This window comes from Monocercomonoides exilis, assembly GCF_001643675.1.
Source record: "Monocercomonoides exilis strain PA203 chromosome Unknown scaffold5-2102611, whole genome shotgun sequence".
Lineage (NCBI taxonomy): Eukaryota > Preaxostyla > Oxymonadida > Polymastigidae > Monocercomonoides > Monocercomonoides exilis.
Window position 1 is genome coordinate 1667455 of NW_027150550.1, and position 18455 is coordinate 1685909.

The 18455-nt window shown below is 31.1% G+C and overlaps 7 protein-coding genes across 7 annotated transcripts; 4 read left to right on the forward strand and 3 right to left on the reverse strand.

Moving 5' to 3' along the window:
• Positions 1–1438: 1438 nt before the first annotated feature.
• Positions 1439–3199, forward strand: MONOS_1525 (uncharacterized protein; the record flags this gene model as incomplete). The annotated part of the gene is made up of 1 exon (XM_067868115.1): positions 1439–3199. One exon carries the CDS (start codon positions 1439–1441, stop codon positions 3197–3199), a length of 1761 nt encoding a protein of 586 aa, XP_067734420.1.
• A 2618-nt stretch (positions 3200–5817) lies between these two features.
• MONOS_1526 (uncharacterized protein) lies at positions 5818–7485 on the forward strand (the record flags this gene model as incomplete). The annotated part of the gene is made up of 1 exon (XM_067868124.1): positions 5818–7485. The coding sequence occupies one exon, from the start codon at positions 5818–5820 to the stop codon at positions 7483–7485; it is 1668 nt and encodes a 555-aa protein (XP_067734421.1).
• Positions 7486–9645: 2160 nt separating this feature from the next.
• MONOS_1527 (uncharacterized protein) lies at positions 9646–10296 on the reverse strand (the record flags this gene model as incomplete). Its single annotated transcript, XM_067868134.1, has 1 exon — positions 9646–10296. One exon carries the CDS (start codon positions 10294–10296, stop codon positions 9646–9648), a length of 651 nt encoding a protein of 216 aa, XP_067734422.1.
• A 212-nt stretch (positions 10297–10508) lies between these two features.
• On the forward strand, positions 10509–11666 carry MONOS_1528 (uncharacterized protein; the record flags this gene model as incomplete). Its single annotated transcript, XM_067868145.1, has 1 exon — positions 10509–11666. The coding sequence occupies one exon, from the start codon at positions 10509–10511 to the stop codon at positions 11664–11666; it is 1158 nt and encodes a 385-aa protein (XP_067734423.1).
• Positions 11667–11937: 271 nt separating this feature from the next.
• MONOS_1529 (uncharacterized protein) lies at positions 11938–12660 on the forward strand (the record flags this gene model as incomplete). Its single annotated transcript, XM_067868155.1, has 1 exon — positions 11938–12660. The coding sequence occupies one exon, from the start codon at positions 11938–11940 to the stop codon at positions 12658–12660; it is 723 nt and encodes a 240-aa protein (XP_067734424.1).
• A 29-nt stretch (positions 12661–12689) lies between these two features.
• Positions 12690–13409, reverse strand: MONOS_1530 (uncharacterized protein; the record flags this gene model as incomplete). Its single annotated transcript, XM_067868167.1, has 1 exon — positions 12690–13409. One exon carries the CDS (start codon positions 13407–13409, stop codon positions 12690–12692), a length of 720 nt encoding a protein of 239 aa, XP_067734425.1.
• A 603-nt stretch (positions 13410–14012) lies between these two features.
• Positions 14013–15386, reverse strand: MONOS_1531 (putative DNA polymerase type B, organellar and viral family protein; the record flags this gene model as incomplete). The annotated part of the gene is made up of 1 exon (XM_067868179.1): positions 14013–15386. The coding sequence occupies one exon, from the start codon at positions 15384–15386 to the stop codon at positions 14013–14015; it is 1374 nt and encodes a 457-aa protein (XP_067734426.1).
• Between the last annotated feature and the right edge of the window lie 3069 nt (positions 15387–18455).

Sequence of the window (18455 nt, forward strand, 5' to 3'; positions counted from 1 at the left end):
ATCAGATCCCACCAATAGAAAAAAGTCACATGCAGGTGGTCCTAAAGCAAAACTTGGAATGGATGAATTGAAACATATTGTACTTGATCAACAACAGGAAATACGATATATTAAAGATCTGATGAGTGAACAGTCAGGGAAAAACTATCTGAAACGAAATAAACTTTGGAAAGAAGGAAAAGATTGGAGTTTCGATTCAATAGATCATGATAACAACCCTGATACTCCCGATAAGATCATTTGGAAAACTCCTAATAACGATATATATGCTGTTGATGGATATACAACAGGAAATGAGCGCAAGAGAAGAAAACTTATGCGTAATTATATTGATAAATATCCAAACTTGAATGACAGACGTGAGAACAAATATGTTGATTATTTGAAGAATCTTCATAAAGGACAAGTTGACAGAATGGATATTGATTTCAAAAAGAGAGTAGTTTCACAGATCCTTGAGAAGTTTCAATTAAGTTTCAACACAAGTGATGAGGTGAGAAAATTATGTGAAAATAAGAAATTCACCTACAGTCAGCATCTTACAAAAATTAATTCTGTAATATACAGACAGTGTTTGATTCATGATATGATGATGGCTATCAATCCAAATATCGGTATTTACAATATGTTTATCGATAAAGAAAATGTGATATCAAAGCACAGGAAGTATTGGAAAGCATTCTACTCTCGATTAACTGATGATGATTTCGATGTTCTCATAAAAAGATATGCTCCAACAACGATTCAAGTTGCAAAAATGATATTCACTTCTCAAAATCCTTTGACGAATTTTGTGCCATTAATAAATACAAATCCTGATCTTCAGAATCCTTTTATAGAAATATTTATCAAATTTAATCAAGGCACAAGTTCATCGTCAGCTTCTTCGTCTTTTTTATCTTCAGCGATTTCTGACAAGATGGATATCGAAGAAGAACAATTTTAAACAAATAATAAATACAAAAATAAATAATAACATTTATAAAGTTAAAAATATTTTTGTGGATTTTATTAATAGTTTTATTTTTATAGTTGAACTCTTCTGTTAAGCAATCCTTGCTTTAGAATATCTGATGTACTCGATGTTGCTCGATTCATTCCTCCTGATCTGATTAATGCTCCTGAATCATTTGAATTTTGGAGATCGTAAGAGATGTTTCTGCTTCTGTTTCCAAGAGCATTATCAGCAAAATCACTCACTGTATTCACAACGTTATTAATGAGTTTTCCAGGACCGGGAAGGAATGGTGATACAGTATTCAATACAGGTCGAACAAGAGGCTTCACTACCTTATCGTTTACCCATTTAATACCATTTTTCACAGTATTAAATGTATTCGAGAAAAAATTTTTCATTTTGTTCCAAATTCCAGCTGACATATTTTGATAGCGATAAAAAATTATATTCTTCAAGTTTTTATCTTCTATTAAATACGAAATGTCAAATCTGCATGTTACAAAAGCACTTGGGTTACAGCCTGTTGGAAATATTGAGGCTGCATTAAAAACTTATTCAAAAATGACTGCAATCAACGATGGAAGACACTATTATTCAATTTCAGAATCTATTCCTGATGAAAAACTTCCTTTGGATTACACTCATGAAATAAACATATCTATGACTAACGCAAATGTTGATGTCACACAAATTCATGATTCATTTATTACTACAGTCATTACTGCAAGAATCAATTTCTCTCATGATCTTGTTACACGCGATAATGAGATCTCACAAGCAGGAAAGAAACTGCTTGAGTCTCAATTTATGTTCATCGGACTGAGATCAGGATCAAATATTATCTCAGATTATTGTGTTGTTCATGGAGAAGATAAGATTATTGATTCGACTCGTCAGCCCAACGCAACTATTGAATCATTTATATATAACACGATCAAGCCAAAAACTGAAAAAGATAATCGAAAACATATACACTCTTTATATGATAATGTGCACAAATATGATAATTCTGCTTGTGGAGTCTACGTTCCGATAACACTAATTAAAGCAGGATCTTATCTTGATATTGATATTCCAATATCCATTCCTCTTGATGATATTCTTCTGTTTTCAGGATTTATTGATTATCCTAATCGTTTATTCGGAAATTTGAAACTGAAATACACCATAAAACCTGAAGCACTTGTTTACTGTCGAGTATCTCCAAAAATGTCCATGATCAAAACTGTAGGAAAACGAAGAAACTACTTCAAATCTTCACAAGGACAAAACTACGATAGCATAATGAAGATGATCCTTACTACTCCTGATTCATGTTTTGAGTATGCAAAGAAGTTCACACAAATAAACTGTCCTTCACGTCAGTTTGTATTCAATTATGACTTAACTGCTGAAGGAACTGTTGATGGATTCAATTATGAAACTATTATTCCTGAATTTACTCCCACAGTCACATTCTGCCAGACGAAAGACTGTAAGATCTCTATTGCGGGTTATAGTGTGTCTTCTCAATGCTTAACTAATCTTATTGAATACTTCTCTTCTCATCCATTTGTTGTTCCTTCACAAAGAATTGAGACAAAAAGATTAGGAAGTGCTCCTACTCCTTCAGGATTTCAACAGTGCCATGACAACTTATGCTTTAATCATGTAATGTCAACAGTTACTCTGTTCCAAAAAGATACTCGTCATTGGACTACATTTGACAACCCTCAATATAAAGAGCTCCAACTCTACATAGGTGATAGACGATTCCCTGAAAAGCCTTTAAATACTACAGATGCAACGTTTTTCCAGATGATGCTTAATGCTTCAGATCTTGATTCTTTATTCCCTGCTACTGAGGAGTACGAAGAGAGTCTCACAAGTGTCAAAAATAATGCTTCTGAAGTCTTCTTTCCAACTACTGATGATACATCATTCATGTTCACAACACAGTGTGAGAGAAGTGGTGGAACTGGAATCTGTTTTGATGGAATTCACACTGGAAATACTCCTGTTTCTGTTGAACTCAGAGAAACTCCCATATACAGTGGAGAAACAGATACTTATTACAACGTTAGAGATGATCTTTCTCAAACTGCAAGACATCCTCCTGCTCCTCTATTCAACATGGTTCAACAATCATTTTGGATTTTTAGTCTTAAAGATGGATTAAACGTTCAATATGTTAAAGATCACACTGCAGAAGATGTGTTAAGAGCGTTAGGATATACTCCAACTGGAGAATTAGAAGAATAAACCAACCAATTATATATTTTTTTATTTTTATCAATAATGAAATAGTCAATCATTACAAATACATAAATGTTATTTGAAATAGTCCTTTGCACAACATTAATAATATCAACAATTGCCCAAACATTTCAGTGTTTATTATTAACAGCAGCAATAAAAAATGAAGATCCTCCAAGACTTCCAACACCTGAATCGATGTATGTTTAATTTCATTTTTGAAATGCTTTGTGATTTTAATTTTCAGTAAATGAGTGAACATGAAGTGCTTCGGGGACTAAGTCCCCTCGAGGATCATAGATCCGTTCCAGCTAAGGCTGCTCGGCAGACCTTGACCCTTCGGGATATTTCGTCGAGAATAGATATAAATTATGATATCAGTGTGCCTGTTAAAAGATATCACTCAACATCAACTTTAATCACTAATCTTCCAAAAGCGTTTATTAATTCAAAACGAAAAAGATATTTTCATGTTATATGGTGTAAACTGATTCGAAAAATTGAATTAAACAACAGTGAATCTTCAAGTTTAATTAATACTATTGCACTTGAAAAGCCTAAACACATTTCATTACATGGGGATTTCATTCATGAAGATAAAGATAATGATTCACTCGTTAGGTATTGTAATGAATTTCAAGAGAGAGATAAATATCAGCAGTTCTTTCAACAAGATAACTTCAGAGTTTGGTTCAAAAATTTTGATGAAACTCCTTTGGATATGTCTAATGTCAAATTCGTAATGAAATACATGTTGGAATATTAAATATAAAATATATCAAAACGGTTTTCTTAATTTATTCCAATATTAGTAATATTTTTTCATTTTAGTAAATATTTTTACTCCTATGAAAATGAACAACGTTGACAAGCAAATTTTAACTGCTAATAATGAAGTATTTTCACTAGGGACTTACAACGGATTATCAGTTATTATTAGAGAAAAGGATAAGTTCATTAACGCAACAAAAATGTATTTAGCTATTAATGAAAAAAAGAAGTTCAGCAGGATTCGTGATAGTAAATCTTGGGAAGAATATATTGATGAATTTAAGCGTGTATATAATTACAACTCTAATAACAGTAATGAATATGAATATGAATTGAAAAAAGGATATGATAAACAAACAAGAGGAACTTATATAGATCCTAAACTTATAAATTATATAGCTATATGGGCATCTCCTAAGTATGCACTATCTGTTGGAAAACTTATGAACATAATTAATCAACGCACACAAATAACAGGAGAATCATTTGATTCAGTTAAAGATAGTTTAATTGAAGAACAGCAAAAAATAATCGATGAACTTAAATCTAAAATTGATCAATAAAAAATGAATAGATAATATATTTTTATTTATATTCGAAAAAAACACTTATGATTAACTTTACTTATGTCTAATACTCAAGGCTTCAAAAATTAGCGTCAATTTTATTTTTTCGAATTTTTAATTACTATAAAAATGAGTAATAAAAATACTATTGGATTTTGTACCAATGCTATGTGTAAATGCACAGCTGATATTGTAGAAATCATAGATGAGAACTTTATTGTTATCGATTACAGTCAACTACACTTGATATTTTCAGTCAAGGATCAAATGTTTAACGCTTCAAAACTTATAACAAGTATTTCATCATCTGAAATGAATACTTGGAACAGAAGCAAAAGTGGACAGTTGTTTAGAAAGAGATTTCCACAATACTTTCGTGAGATAACTACGAAAGAGTTAAAAGGAACAGATATCAACAGATTAGCAGGAACTTATATGGATCCTTCGATGCTATTTGTTATAGTATCATGGTGTAATCCAATGCTTGGATATTTCTTAGCAAATGGCATCTGTGATGAATGTAAAAACGATGCAGCAGGATATGTTTATGTAGTACAACCTGAAGAATATTTTGATACTGACATTTATAAAATTGGTAGAACTTGGAATCCGAAGCAGAGATACAACAATTATGGAAAGAAAATTAGAGTAATTCGAGAAGTTAAAGTATCAAATATGTATGCGTGTGAGTCAGACATCATATCTGAATTAGAGGAATATAATTTAAAACCTTTAAAAGGAAAAGAATATTATCAAGTGGAAGATATCGATGATGATTTGTTATATCATTTTGATGAGAACGCAAGCAGATACAAAATTAAAAAAGATCAATAAAGTTTGAATAATATATTTTTATTTCATACATGAAATACACTTATGATTCACCAAAGTAATATCAATAAATGATACCCCTGAAGGGATAGAGATTCTTCAAATCAATATCAAATCCATCGAAATGTTAGCCAAAAATAATCCGGAGCAAGTGACTTTATCTGTCTTGCTCCAGCTTGCTCCATGTCGATTTTATATATAAGAAGTACTGATTTCAGTCTCAATATTGATCAATCTTGCATTAAAAACTGTATAAGACCGGAGCAAGTGGAGCGGAGCAAGTTATCAAATCGTTATCTCTAAAAATAGCGGCCATACGGACATATTGGTCATTATTATAAGAAAACAAGAAAATAAGCTTAATTTCAAAAAATAACTTTTTTTATTTCCACAAAAAGACATATGCAAAACTTTATGGACATAAACTCAAAACTGTTAAGAAAAAATCCTGCATTAATGGTTAATGAAGATCCAGAAATTGAAGAGATGTTTGTTCAAGAAGAACAGAAACGGAGAATAAGAAAAGAAATGATGAAAAAGAAGACAATCGGTGAAAGAATAAAAGGATATCAGAAACCATTATATAATTACAAGAAAGTGTCTCGAGAATTCAAGAACAAAACTGCTGATGAAACAGTTAATGAAACAGGACAGAACACTGGACATTATATTGATATTAGCAAAATTGATAATCTTGCTGTTGTCGATATCGACATCAATAAAGCAGTTGACGAAGAAAGAAAAGAGAGAATCAGACAATCAATTCTTTTGAGATTGCCAGAAAATGTCGGATTAGTGCAGACAGGAAATGGTGGATTGCACATATACTGTGACAGAGATGAATATCCATTAAAGACTGATTCACAAACAAAAGCATATAAGTGTTCTGATTATGATATTGATGTGTTTGCTTGTGTTAATGGAAATCGACGGTGTCTTGTTCAAGCTGATACAGAAATAATAAAGTACACAGAAGAAGAGAACAAGTATGCAACAATATATATTCCTGAGAAATTGATAAAGAAAGCAGAAGAAGAGAGTGATTTTACTGGTCGATATGATGATTCTGCAATCAATCAATTCATCGAACAAGCTGAGACCAGAATACGTGAAAGAGTCAAAGGAGATTCTAAAGTGATAAAAAAATATATTGACTTGAATAACTACCTTGCTAAATCGAATCTTTCATCGTTGGAAGACATTCTGAATATATTTGGTATTGATATTCGATATGATTCATCAAATGACGATACAAACATACATCTAACAGCTGATGGACTATGCTCAATGCCGAAAGAGTTTGCTGAAGTGCTTGTTTGTGGACTAACAAATGTTACAATACATAGTTATTGTCATTTCAGTATCGATAGAGAATTATCGTTGTTCCCGTTGTTTTGTGCCATTAACAGTCTCATTAATATTGAATCAGTACAAGATGAAGACATCGATGCATACTATCAAGAGATAAAAAGCAATAATATATTAACAGCTAATGCTGATATGAATTGGGATCGAACACGAGAGAAATGTTCGAATAAGAAATCAACACCTTATGCTTTACAGAAGATCGTCAAGATCTGGTGTCCAGAATTTTATCAAAACACTGTTGTTCCTGAGATTAGGAAAATGAAACTAATGAAAACTCCAATTATAAAAGAAGTTATTGAATATGAGAAATGCACAGAAACATATAACTATTTAATTAGGAATGTAACGAAGATGTCAATACAAGATATAAAACAACATCTATTACGAACATTTGCAAAACTTGTCAAAGGAACTGACGTTATTGCTCGAATGGAAACCAATATTTATTTCGTAAGAGATGCTGAATGGTTTGAGAATCAATTGAAACGTTTTATCATTCCATACGGTGTATCAACTATCACATTAAAACAATTATTCGTCGAGCAATTCAAAAACTTCACTGTATATGATGAGGTTGCTCCTGTCTCAGATTTACCAAACATTTTCAACACATTCAGAATGAGAGATCCAACAGTATATCTGAATAATGAAGTCAAAACGATGATTGATTTTCTGAAAACTACATATGCTGATGAAGTTGCTTTCTATTTCGATCTTGGACGAGATCAATGGAGATTTAGAAACAATTATAAGTGAACAAAAATATCATTGGGATATTATGGTGAAAAGGGTGGAGAAGGAAAAGGTTTTCTTACTACATTAAGGACAAAAGTGTACGGCAATGAATTCTCATCTGTTAATGTTAGATTCAGTCAATTAGGAAAAGAGCAAACAAAATCTCTTCTTGCAAATAAATTACAGATTCAATTCGACGAGCTTCCACGTATAAAGGATGGAAAAGTTGTTGTTGAAGACTTCAAAATCCTTGATAATGACATGCTGTCAACAAGATCGATGGCAAGAGATGATGAAAACATAACTCTCTATTTCGATTGTGATTTCTCAACTAATAATTCATCATTTGCTGGGATATATAGTGATGAAGCAGTGCGAAGACGTTTGTATCCCATCGAAAGAATACTTTCGACAAGAGAAGATGCGGTGGAGATGTGGAAACAATTGTGGAGTTGGATTAAGAATGAAGATTTCATCCACTCTTATATCAAATACATAAGAGAATCAGAAGATATTGAAAAGAATACAACATTCAAACCATATACCAAATTCACAATGCCAGTTTTCTTTAACAGAATACAACAATCATATGAAGACTCTTTCGATATATGGTTAGAAGAATTCACTGAAGAACAATATAATAAAAATCTTTCCTATGAAAGAAAAGCAGATGGTATCAAGGGATTTAATGCAATTGATTTATTCAAGAACTACACAAAATATTGTTCTCTGAACAAACTTCCATCGACAATGAACAAAATTGGAACATTTAATGAAAGACTCAAAAGAATTTACGAGTATGACATCAATACAATAATGTGTTCAGATGGAGTCAAACGAAGATTAACATATATTGTCATGAAAGAAGATGAAAACATTAATCAATAAAACATCAGTGTCCAATATGTCCGTATGGCCGCTATTTTTAGAGATAACGATTTGATAACTTGCTCCGCTCCACTTGCTCCGGTCTTATACAGTTTTTAATGCAAGATTGATCAATATTGAGACTGAAATCAGTACTTCTTATATATAAAATCGACATGGAGCAAGCTGGAGCAAGACAGATAAAGTCACTTGCTCCGTATCACTTTTGACTATGAAAACAGTTGATTTGATATCCAAAATAAGCGATACGGGAATTTCCGCATCGTCAAAAAATGACATCAATAGAATTCATTCTATGTCAATTATTTATGCAAATAAAAATTAACGTGAATTTTATTTTTTCGAATTTTTTATCTACTATAAAAATGACAGTTACAACCAAGTGTATAATTTATAATAACGAAGAATTTATTAAAGGAACATACAACTCTTTCGAAATCTTGATCAGACTGAAAGATAAATATGTAAATGCATCGAAGTTAGTAAAGGATATAAACAAACGAGAAGGTCGTACAAAACAGGTTAAAACGTTTTTTAAATCTCATATGTGTAAAGATCTATTGGATGAATTTAACAAGCAGAAAATTATTCAAAACAGCTCTTCAGATTCGTCGGGTAAAAAATTACCCGACGCAAGATATGATCTACACAAGTCGTATTCTAATGATTTTAGAGGAACTTATGTTCATCCACGTTTAATAAACGCAATTGCGATATGGGCATCTCCAAGATATTTAATTATTGTCTCTGAAATAATGGACGCAATTAATGAACGCACACAAGCAACAGGAGAGTCGTTTGATACAGTTACAAAAAGTATTATTGAAGAACAACGTAAAATAATAGAAGAACTCAAACAGACAGTGACTGTTCAAAAAGAATACATATCCAACACATCAGTTCCTGACACCAATTGTGTTAAAAAGCTGTCGATAGTGAAAATATCTGATAAACAATTTAGGTTATCAGCTGATACTTCAAGATCATTAGAGTATATATATCAATTTGAATTTCCAGCAAGTATGAATATCAGACAAGTGATAACTCAAAAATTAAATATGAAACTTCCTTATACATTTGAAGAATCTGAAATTGAACAAGTATTAACAGTAATACGTTCTCTAAGTCCTAAAAGAGAAATAACAGCGTCATAAATAACAATTTGACAAAATCTCTTTTTCTGATCATTCTTTCATAATTGTTTATTGAAACTATTCATGTTAAAAAAAAATGATATCAATAATCGTTGCTTGAATTTCAAGCGATGGAATTTTCTTAAAAAATATATTTCATTTATTTTTCTTTCGAGTTATTCAAGAATGTGTGAACAAGAGAGACATGATAACCTAACAGTCTGTTGTAAATGTGATTATATTTTATTTGAAGATCCAATCCACCGACTAATATTCGAGAGATATCTTTAATGAACTTCACTTTTCCTAAACACGATACTGCTTGTTCTTCAATAATGATTTCAACATCGTTGACTCCTGACAATAATGCAATCAATATTGATAATTCATCAGCAGGAAGAATAATCATCTTACTGGGTTCAATGCAACTCTTGAGTACTTTTTTTGGAGAATTGATCACATTAATGAGTAACTCGATATATTTATCTTTAAATCTGTTTTCATCATCAGGATTAATTGTTATTGATTCTCGCAACGAATACAATGGATAAGGATGTGTTGATGAAGAGGGCGCTGATGGTTCATATGGAACAGAAGGATAAGCAGTGAAATTATCGAACGATTCTGTTTGTGAAGGAAGTGCATCAGGAATTGATTGTTCTCGCTCTTGTTGACTGCTTCTTGAAGCTGACTCCTTTGTTGAATCAGTGTTTCCAGCTGCCACATTTACGTTTATTGTACTAGACATCGATGGAGTTGAAGTATGTGTTGATTTGGTTAAATTTGCTGATACAGAAATTGGAATAGGCATACTATTTTCATAGGAATAAAAAAGATTTCTTTCATTAATATTTTCTTCGTTATTACTCTTAGTGTTTTGATTAGTGGTTTGAGTGTCTGAATCTGTCAATTCCACCTTCAATTGGTTAATGTATCTTTTTGGAGGGACTTTCACAAGTGTTTTTAACATTATCTTTATAAACAGTTAAAACGATTAATTTTAGTTTTTTAATATCATTGAAAATGCAAACATCAGATATTTATCAGAGACAGCTCAGACAGACAGGCACAAGAAATTTAGTGTTTGATTCAGCTTCAGAGATGCAAACTTGGATCGATGTGAACAAAGGAAATCTCGTGAAAGGACAATTAATACTTATAAAAGGAAATAACGTTCCTGATTACTGGTGGGATGGAACAGCGTTAAAGAAAATTGAGTGTGATGTTAGTGAAGTCAGTGTGGGTGGACTTAATGAGTACTATAAAGCAGTTCAGATTGATAATATCGTTGAAACCTGCGAGAAGATTGAGAATAAAGGACAAGCGAATGGATATGTTCCTCTTGACAATAATGGAAAAATTGCATCATCATATTTAACCATATCAGAAGACATGATAGATTTAACAGGAATTGAGTTGGAAGGATATGAAAAAACAACAAATAAAGATAAAGCAAATGGATATGCAGGATTGGATGAAAGTGGAAAGCTATCAGTTAATGTTCTTCCTGATGAATTATCAGAAAAAGCAGGAACAAGTAATCCGTTAATGGATGGTTCTGTTAATGTTGGAACATCAGATAAATATGCACGAGAAGATCATATTCATCCAAGTGATTCTTCGAAAGCAAATGACGAAAGTGTGGTTCATTTAAGTGGAACAGAAACTATCACTGGAAGCAAAACATTTTCAAATGCAATAACAACATCAGCAGTTCCAACAAATATTTATCACTTGGTTACAAAACAATACGTTGACAATAAAGTTGGAGCAGTCAGAATTCCAACTTCCGAAAAACTTTTCTTCACTGGCAATAGCTTGCTGAAAAACACATTCGGATTTATAAGTAGATATGGAGAACTTGCCACTATGTATGTCAGAGGAGATATTGAAAGCCTCTCGGGCTATGACAAAACTGCTTGGATTCAAATTGGAAAATTCACTGTATCTAATGCAAAAAGTTATTTGTCTCCGCCATATACAGATGGATCTCACTACGTATTCAGCATAACAGTTAGATGTGGTGATGGTTATGACAATTATTGTTCATGTTCTGTTCGAATCAAATATGATGGAGTATCTTACATAACTGTGGAAATAAAATCTCAACAAGTGGTGTATTACAATAAGGGAAGTATTGAGTTCAACATAACATATCCAGTTAGTGTTCCATTTAATTAAGCTATAATAAAAAATACAATTTATTTTTATCAATATATAAATGAGTTCATCATTAAAATCAATCAACGCTAATATAGCTCTGATGATCCATCAACATAAACAGCAACAACAGATGAAAAATGAATCATTAGAGAATTTCAATAATGTTGACAAAAATATGAAAGAAATAAATAATGCATTAGAGAATATCGATAAAGTGAAAGAAAGTATAAAAGAAAGCATAAAAGATATTAATGTTTCAATAACAGCAAATCAAGACTTGAATCGATATATGTTTGATGAACTGAATGCTAAAGTTGGATATAAAGCAAGAGTGTTTGACAGTTATGAAGATATGTGTCAATGGCTTACCGTTCAAGATAATGTCAATACATTACAAACTGGACAAACGTTTTATATTAAAGAGACAAATGTTCCTGATTACTGGTGGGATGGAACAGAATTATTAGAAATCGAGAAAGAACAAATATCATTAGATAATTATTATAACAAATCAGAAATTGATGCAAAACAGATATCTTTAACAACAATTGTTGATGCAATTTATCCTATAAACAGTGTAATAATTAAATATGATGCTTCGGATCCATCAAAAACATATCCAGGAACATCGTGGAAAATGATGACAAATGGAAGATTTATAAGAGCTGCATCTTCTGCAGATATGATAGGCTCGACATCTGGATCAGCAACTTCTGGTGCAACGACATTAACAACTTCTCAAATACCAAGTCATACTCACAGCATCACAATAAATAACAGTGGAGAACACACACATGCTTTATATCACCCATTACAGAGTATCGGATCACCTGGAAATATTCTTGGTATGGAATATAATTGGGATTCATCAGGTGAAACCCATTTTTACACAGCAGTTGGAGGAAGCCATAACCATTCCGCAAGTATCAGCACAACAGGAGGCAGTAATAGTCATACACACTCGATTGATCCTCCTGCAATTTATTTAGCATTTTGGAGACGCACAGCTTAAAATTTATATTATAATTTTTTTGATACTTCTCATCTTGAGACTAGAAGTATTCTATTATCAACGTTGCTTTTCACTCTTATTTTTCCTTTGTCATATCCGATTACTATAAACGTTTCAGGAAGAATTTTCATTCTTCTCTTGTCTAATCTTTCATAATAAGCTTTCAAGATGACAATAGTGTTCATTGGAAGCTTGTAATCAAGAGAATTAATAATATTATAATTCAACTGATGCATTCGACGAATGATCTCATTTTCCAATTCTTCATTATCGTACACTTGCTGAGGACTGATATCGAAGTTCATTATTTTTGAAAGACTATAATGAGGAGCATTATTATAATAATACACCAGTTGCTTCATTCTGACTGGATTAATAAACTCACTATGAGGATTTGATGTATAATTCATGTCTCTAATAGTTCTGACAACTCTATCAAGTGGAGCCATTTGTGTGTGAGAAGATCCTGTACTTACAAGAGATTGAAAAGAAATGTTGTGAGTTTTAAAATATTTGTGAGCCAAAGTGCTATTGAATGCACGTTCGCTATCTCCTCTCAAGTATTTAACTTTCATTCCTTTTAAAATCATTCTGTTTAAAGCTTCAACAACAGCAGAAGCTGAACGCTGTGAATGAGTGACTTTTCCACTGCTTGATTCATCTTTCGAAGAAAAATTAGTAGGCTCCACAAACAGATATCTATTATTTAGTCCTATTGCAACAAGATAACATAAATTATCAGAAAACATAAGATCTATCAGAAATGTGTATTTTTGTCCTACATGATGTAAATAGTATTGCTTATTTTCTTTTTCTGGAAAACTATTCTTGAGATATTTCGAATGAACAGCAGGAAGAGTACTGTATTTTTGAAAGAAAAGTGATTCTTGTTTCTTTTTTAATTTATATCCTGTGTCTTGCAGAAATTTATTTTGCTCAGGTGTTTGCTCATCAATTATGAGTTCATAATTATTTCTAAGCTGTTTCTTGTACTGTTTTGGATTATATTTCTTTAAATACTCCAGTTTATATCTATTGTATAACTCTTCAATAGTGATATCAAATATGAGATCTGTTTTGTGAGCTTCATAATATGCTTTGAACACTCGAGTTTTTGTGGGAATCTTTTTTATTTTCTTGTACACTTCTATTTCTGTGAGCAGGGTATCAGAAGCAGCTAATAAACTCTTTATGAGTGAATTTATTTTCTTTAATGTCATTTGAATTTATTATTATTGATTATTTCCTAATTATTAAAATAATATTTGATTATTATATGAATTTCATAAAAGGTTTTTCTGTATTTGTGCTCTTATTTGAGCACTTGCTTGTGATATTGATTTGAAAAATCTCTATCCCTTCGGGGGTATTCCTTTTTCTAATGATGTTTTAATGCGTCTTTTAAAAGTATCAAGAGATGCAACAGTAAAATCTTTTTCAAATTCAAAGCAAGGAGATCCATTTGTGAGATCAAATTCAACTGTTTTTCCTTTATAAATGTACTTGTATAGCTTCATCAGAGAATCGTTGCTATTATCTGAGTCCTTAGCTTTTGCTTCAACAGCTGACTGCTTAATTCCTTTCATGCGAAACATGTTTGATGTTTTATTTTCAGGAAGAACTAGTTTATCTATATACATCTTTTTTCCTAAGAAATAAGATTCACTAGCATATAATGCATTAAGAGGAAAATCAGAGTGAAAATTTCCTAATTGAGTTCCTTTCAAATCACGATTGTATTTAATTTTGAAAGCTTCTTCTAGTCTTGGAAGATCATCAATTCTAATGTGCATAGAGTCTGTATCTTGATAATAGATTTGACAGTTGAGATCATGTGCAAGACACATCACTTCATTCATAATTCGTTTGGACATGCTTAAAATATGAATTCCAAATAGATTAAATGTGAAATGAGTGTCGATCTGCTTCTGTGTTTTTACTACATGAGTTTTATTTCTTGAATCTGCTATTTTTGATGATTCAATAATTTTATTATAATTTTTGCTCCAATATTTTCCTATATCATTTTCATTTATGTATTTTATCTCATAATCAACAGGCTTCTGAATTGTTTTTCCATTGAGAGAATTCATGATTAGTTTATATATAACTTCTAAAGGATTCTTTTCTTTCTTGTATGCAGCTCGTTTATTAAATATATCTCCGATGACTTTCTGAATTGAGTAATCACGATTGCCTGTCCAGAAATATCCTTTAATTATTGTGAATTCTATTTTCTGAAATTCTATCAAATCTTCCAAATATATGTTATCAACTGCTGTTCTCACTGGTTTATCTATCACATCATTATTAAAATTATTTCCTTCATCATCTTCAAATACAAGTAAAGGAAAAGCAAAATGCTTGTTCACTTTTGTAATCTCAATTTCGACTACATATGCACTCTGATTCTGAAAAAACTCATAAGAGCGTTGTTCATCTGTTTCAATTACACTTGGAGTTCCTTCAACCATATATAATCTGTGCATAGCAGAAGCATATAAAGACACAGCATCATAATCCACAATAGGAGTTGTTGAGTGCCACTTTTTATTATATGCAGTCATGCATCTTCCTCCGTGAACAGCTTGCTGCATAAACTCTCTGATGATTCCTCCTAGTTTATATAAATTCTTGTTCTTCGAATACACTTGTTTTGTCAGTGTGGCATCTGCAAGAGAGCTTATTGAACAGTAATCGTGAATATCAATATCGAAATCATTCATGAATCCTTCTCGAAATTTGAGAAATCCTTCTCTTAATATTTTTGTATCTTGCTCACAATAGAATCCACAATATTTATACATATCGAATGTGTTGTCACTTAACCTGCATCCTGGAATAGTGTTAATATTTTTATTAAAAAGCTCATAATCTTCCAAGTTCCACTTTTTAGCTTCATACTCTCCTGCTTCACTAATAATTCCAGTATTATTTTTCAGTCTCTCTAATGTGTAGTAATTATATGGAAACAATTCTTTTTGTGTATTTTTTAAATTAAACATCTTTGGGAATTGCTTTAATGCACTTGGAATAATCGAAAAGGAATCTTTAAACACAATCGTTTTCTTATTATATTTCACTGTGATTCTCATTAATCTGTTGTCTTTAGCGATTTGATTTGAAAGTTCATCTACATGTTTAGCAATCATACAGAAATCATATTTCAGATTATGAAAATACACACAAGAGTTATCAGGAATATATTTTAGAAGTTCAATTGCACAGTCTTCTCCTTTGAAGTGTTTTATTTCATTTTCATTTGTTATGCAACAGTAAAAAGCACGATGTATTCCTGTAGTATCTGCTTCGAAATCTGCATAATAATAGTCTGAAATAGTTTTGCTTTTATAACGTATCGAATTAAATTCTTTTTCTTTTGCAATTTGCTCAAACGATTTCAAGCAGAATTTTGGATTATAATGCAAATCATTTATCTGTTTGACACTAGGCTTGGTGATGTCGCTTATCTTTAGATATTCACTATAAGTTATTGGTCTGAAAAGCTGTTTTGCAAACATCTTCTTTACTAAATTCCTTGATGTAAGTGCTTCTTTTGTTCTCTTTCCTTTTGCTCTACACTTGTGCGATCCTTCATAAAATACATTATATTCTGTTTCATTAAGTGTGTTCATATGATCTAAATAATATTCTGTGATTGGAGATCTTTCTTCTATGAAATAATGCTTTTGATAAAGATTTAACTCTAATATATATTTCGCTTCTTTTTTATCTACTCCAAGATATGTTTTACGTTTTAGTGCTTTTTGAGGAGCTGACAGTCTGCACTTATTATGTCCAACTACTTCATCATCGAGCTCATGGATAATGCAGTGTATATAAAACTCTTCACATATTGCATCTATTTTTGTTGACGATAAATATTTATTTTTCACTCGTAATCTTATCTTGTCAAGTGTTTCATCATCGAATAGTCCTGATGATTTTAAGGCATATATCCAGCAGCAATCATATAATTCTTTTCGAGTTCTATTATTAATGTCTGTCAATTTATCAAAAATTTGAAGTCTATTAAGATAATCAATCACAGGCTTTTTGACTGATTCAACAGTCACATAATCGAAGAAGTGTCCTCCTTTATCTTTATAAATCTGTTTCTCAATTTTAGATGAAGGATGAAGTTTTATGAAATCTTCAAGCTTCATAATGTGGATAGCAGAATATAAGCTCCAAGAAGGAATATCACTCTCTTCAGGATCAGAAAAATTGATATTCAGATTATCAACATACAAGTCTATCATAAAATTCTTTTCAGAAAAATTTGACAGTAACTGTTTGTACAATTCAGGAGTCAGTTTTTTGGATTTCCACTTGTTTCCGATTTTAAATGTGAACACATATTTATCTTCTTTCGTAATTTTATCAACAAGTGACTCAAGATATTTTTTCAATTCAGGAAACAGTTTAGCACGTGTTTCGTTATTCAACATTTCGAAATCAATTTTATTATTTGTTCTGAGCTCATGTAGCTGTTCATCCAATAATTTAGTTTGTTCAGTATCTGTGTTCATTTCCAAGAATTCTTTAAAGTCCTTACAAGCTTCACGAGCTTGCTCATCTCCAGTGCTAACGAATTCACCTCCATAAGTATCTTTTTTATTAATCTGATGATATCTCATCATTTTTTCTGCTAGTACTGGAATATCACTTAATAATTTTGCTTTTTCTTTTTTGAGAACTGCAATTTGATCATCTAGCTCTTTTGCTCTTTCACGTCTCAATTTGAAAGTGTTTGCAGCTTCAATAATAGAATTAAGTTTCTGTTTTCTCAATTCTTTTCGTTCGTCATGTGTTTTAGATAGTTGTACATCGTCATATATATTTTCGTCAATTGCATTTAAAAACTCTTGTTCTTGAATCTGTTGTTTTCCATAATCTTTCAAAAGTTTCTTATTTTTTTGATAAGATCCCCTTCCAAAAGCAGGAATAACGTTAATTCGAAATAATGTTTTTGCAAGTATTTCTGACGGCTTCAATTTCTTATTCTTAAAATTTGGTTTGCTCATAATTCCTTATTTTATAGAAATTAAAAAATTTCGATTTTAAAAAATCTCTGTCATTTTTTCCCCACAAAAATAGATCATGTTTAATTTTAAAAATAAATACGAAAAAGGGTCCTATTTAATTTTTTAGTAGAATTGAAAGTTTTGGAAATTTTTCAATATTTGGGATTTTCTTTTGTGATTGATTTGATTTCAATAATTATTATTATTGATTGATTGATTTTAATTATCGATATCGATTAATTATTTATTGTTTAATTTTGATTGTCATTAAGCACTTTTCATTAAGCACTTTTCATTTATTATTGTGAATTAGATTTTGATTTTGAGTTCTAAATTCACTGCGAATTTGACTGCAGCGCAGCTATGAGAAACTCTGTCTCATATATCGCAAAGAGGCATGATTTATTTGATTTGACAAATGTTTGAAAATTTGTCGCCTCTAACGGGTATTGAACCCTTGACCTTAATTATGAAAGGCCATGGTATTACCCTTAAGTTATGAAAGCTTAATATGAACATGCATATTTCAAATTTGCTTTTATTTCAAAAAGAAAAAACATGAACTGACAATTTTATTATGAATTAAAAAAATGAACTGAAATAATTTAAAACAGTAAATATTTTAGATCGCACTAAAGTATGTGAAAAAACACCTCATTTTTCAAATATTTATGCTTTATTTAAGTTGAAATTTATGAATTTTCTTGTTTGATGTTATTTGGAGCCGTAATGTGAGTAATTTGGGCCACATTTTTAAATGTGGGTTTA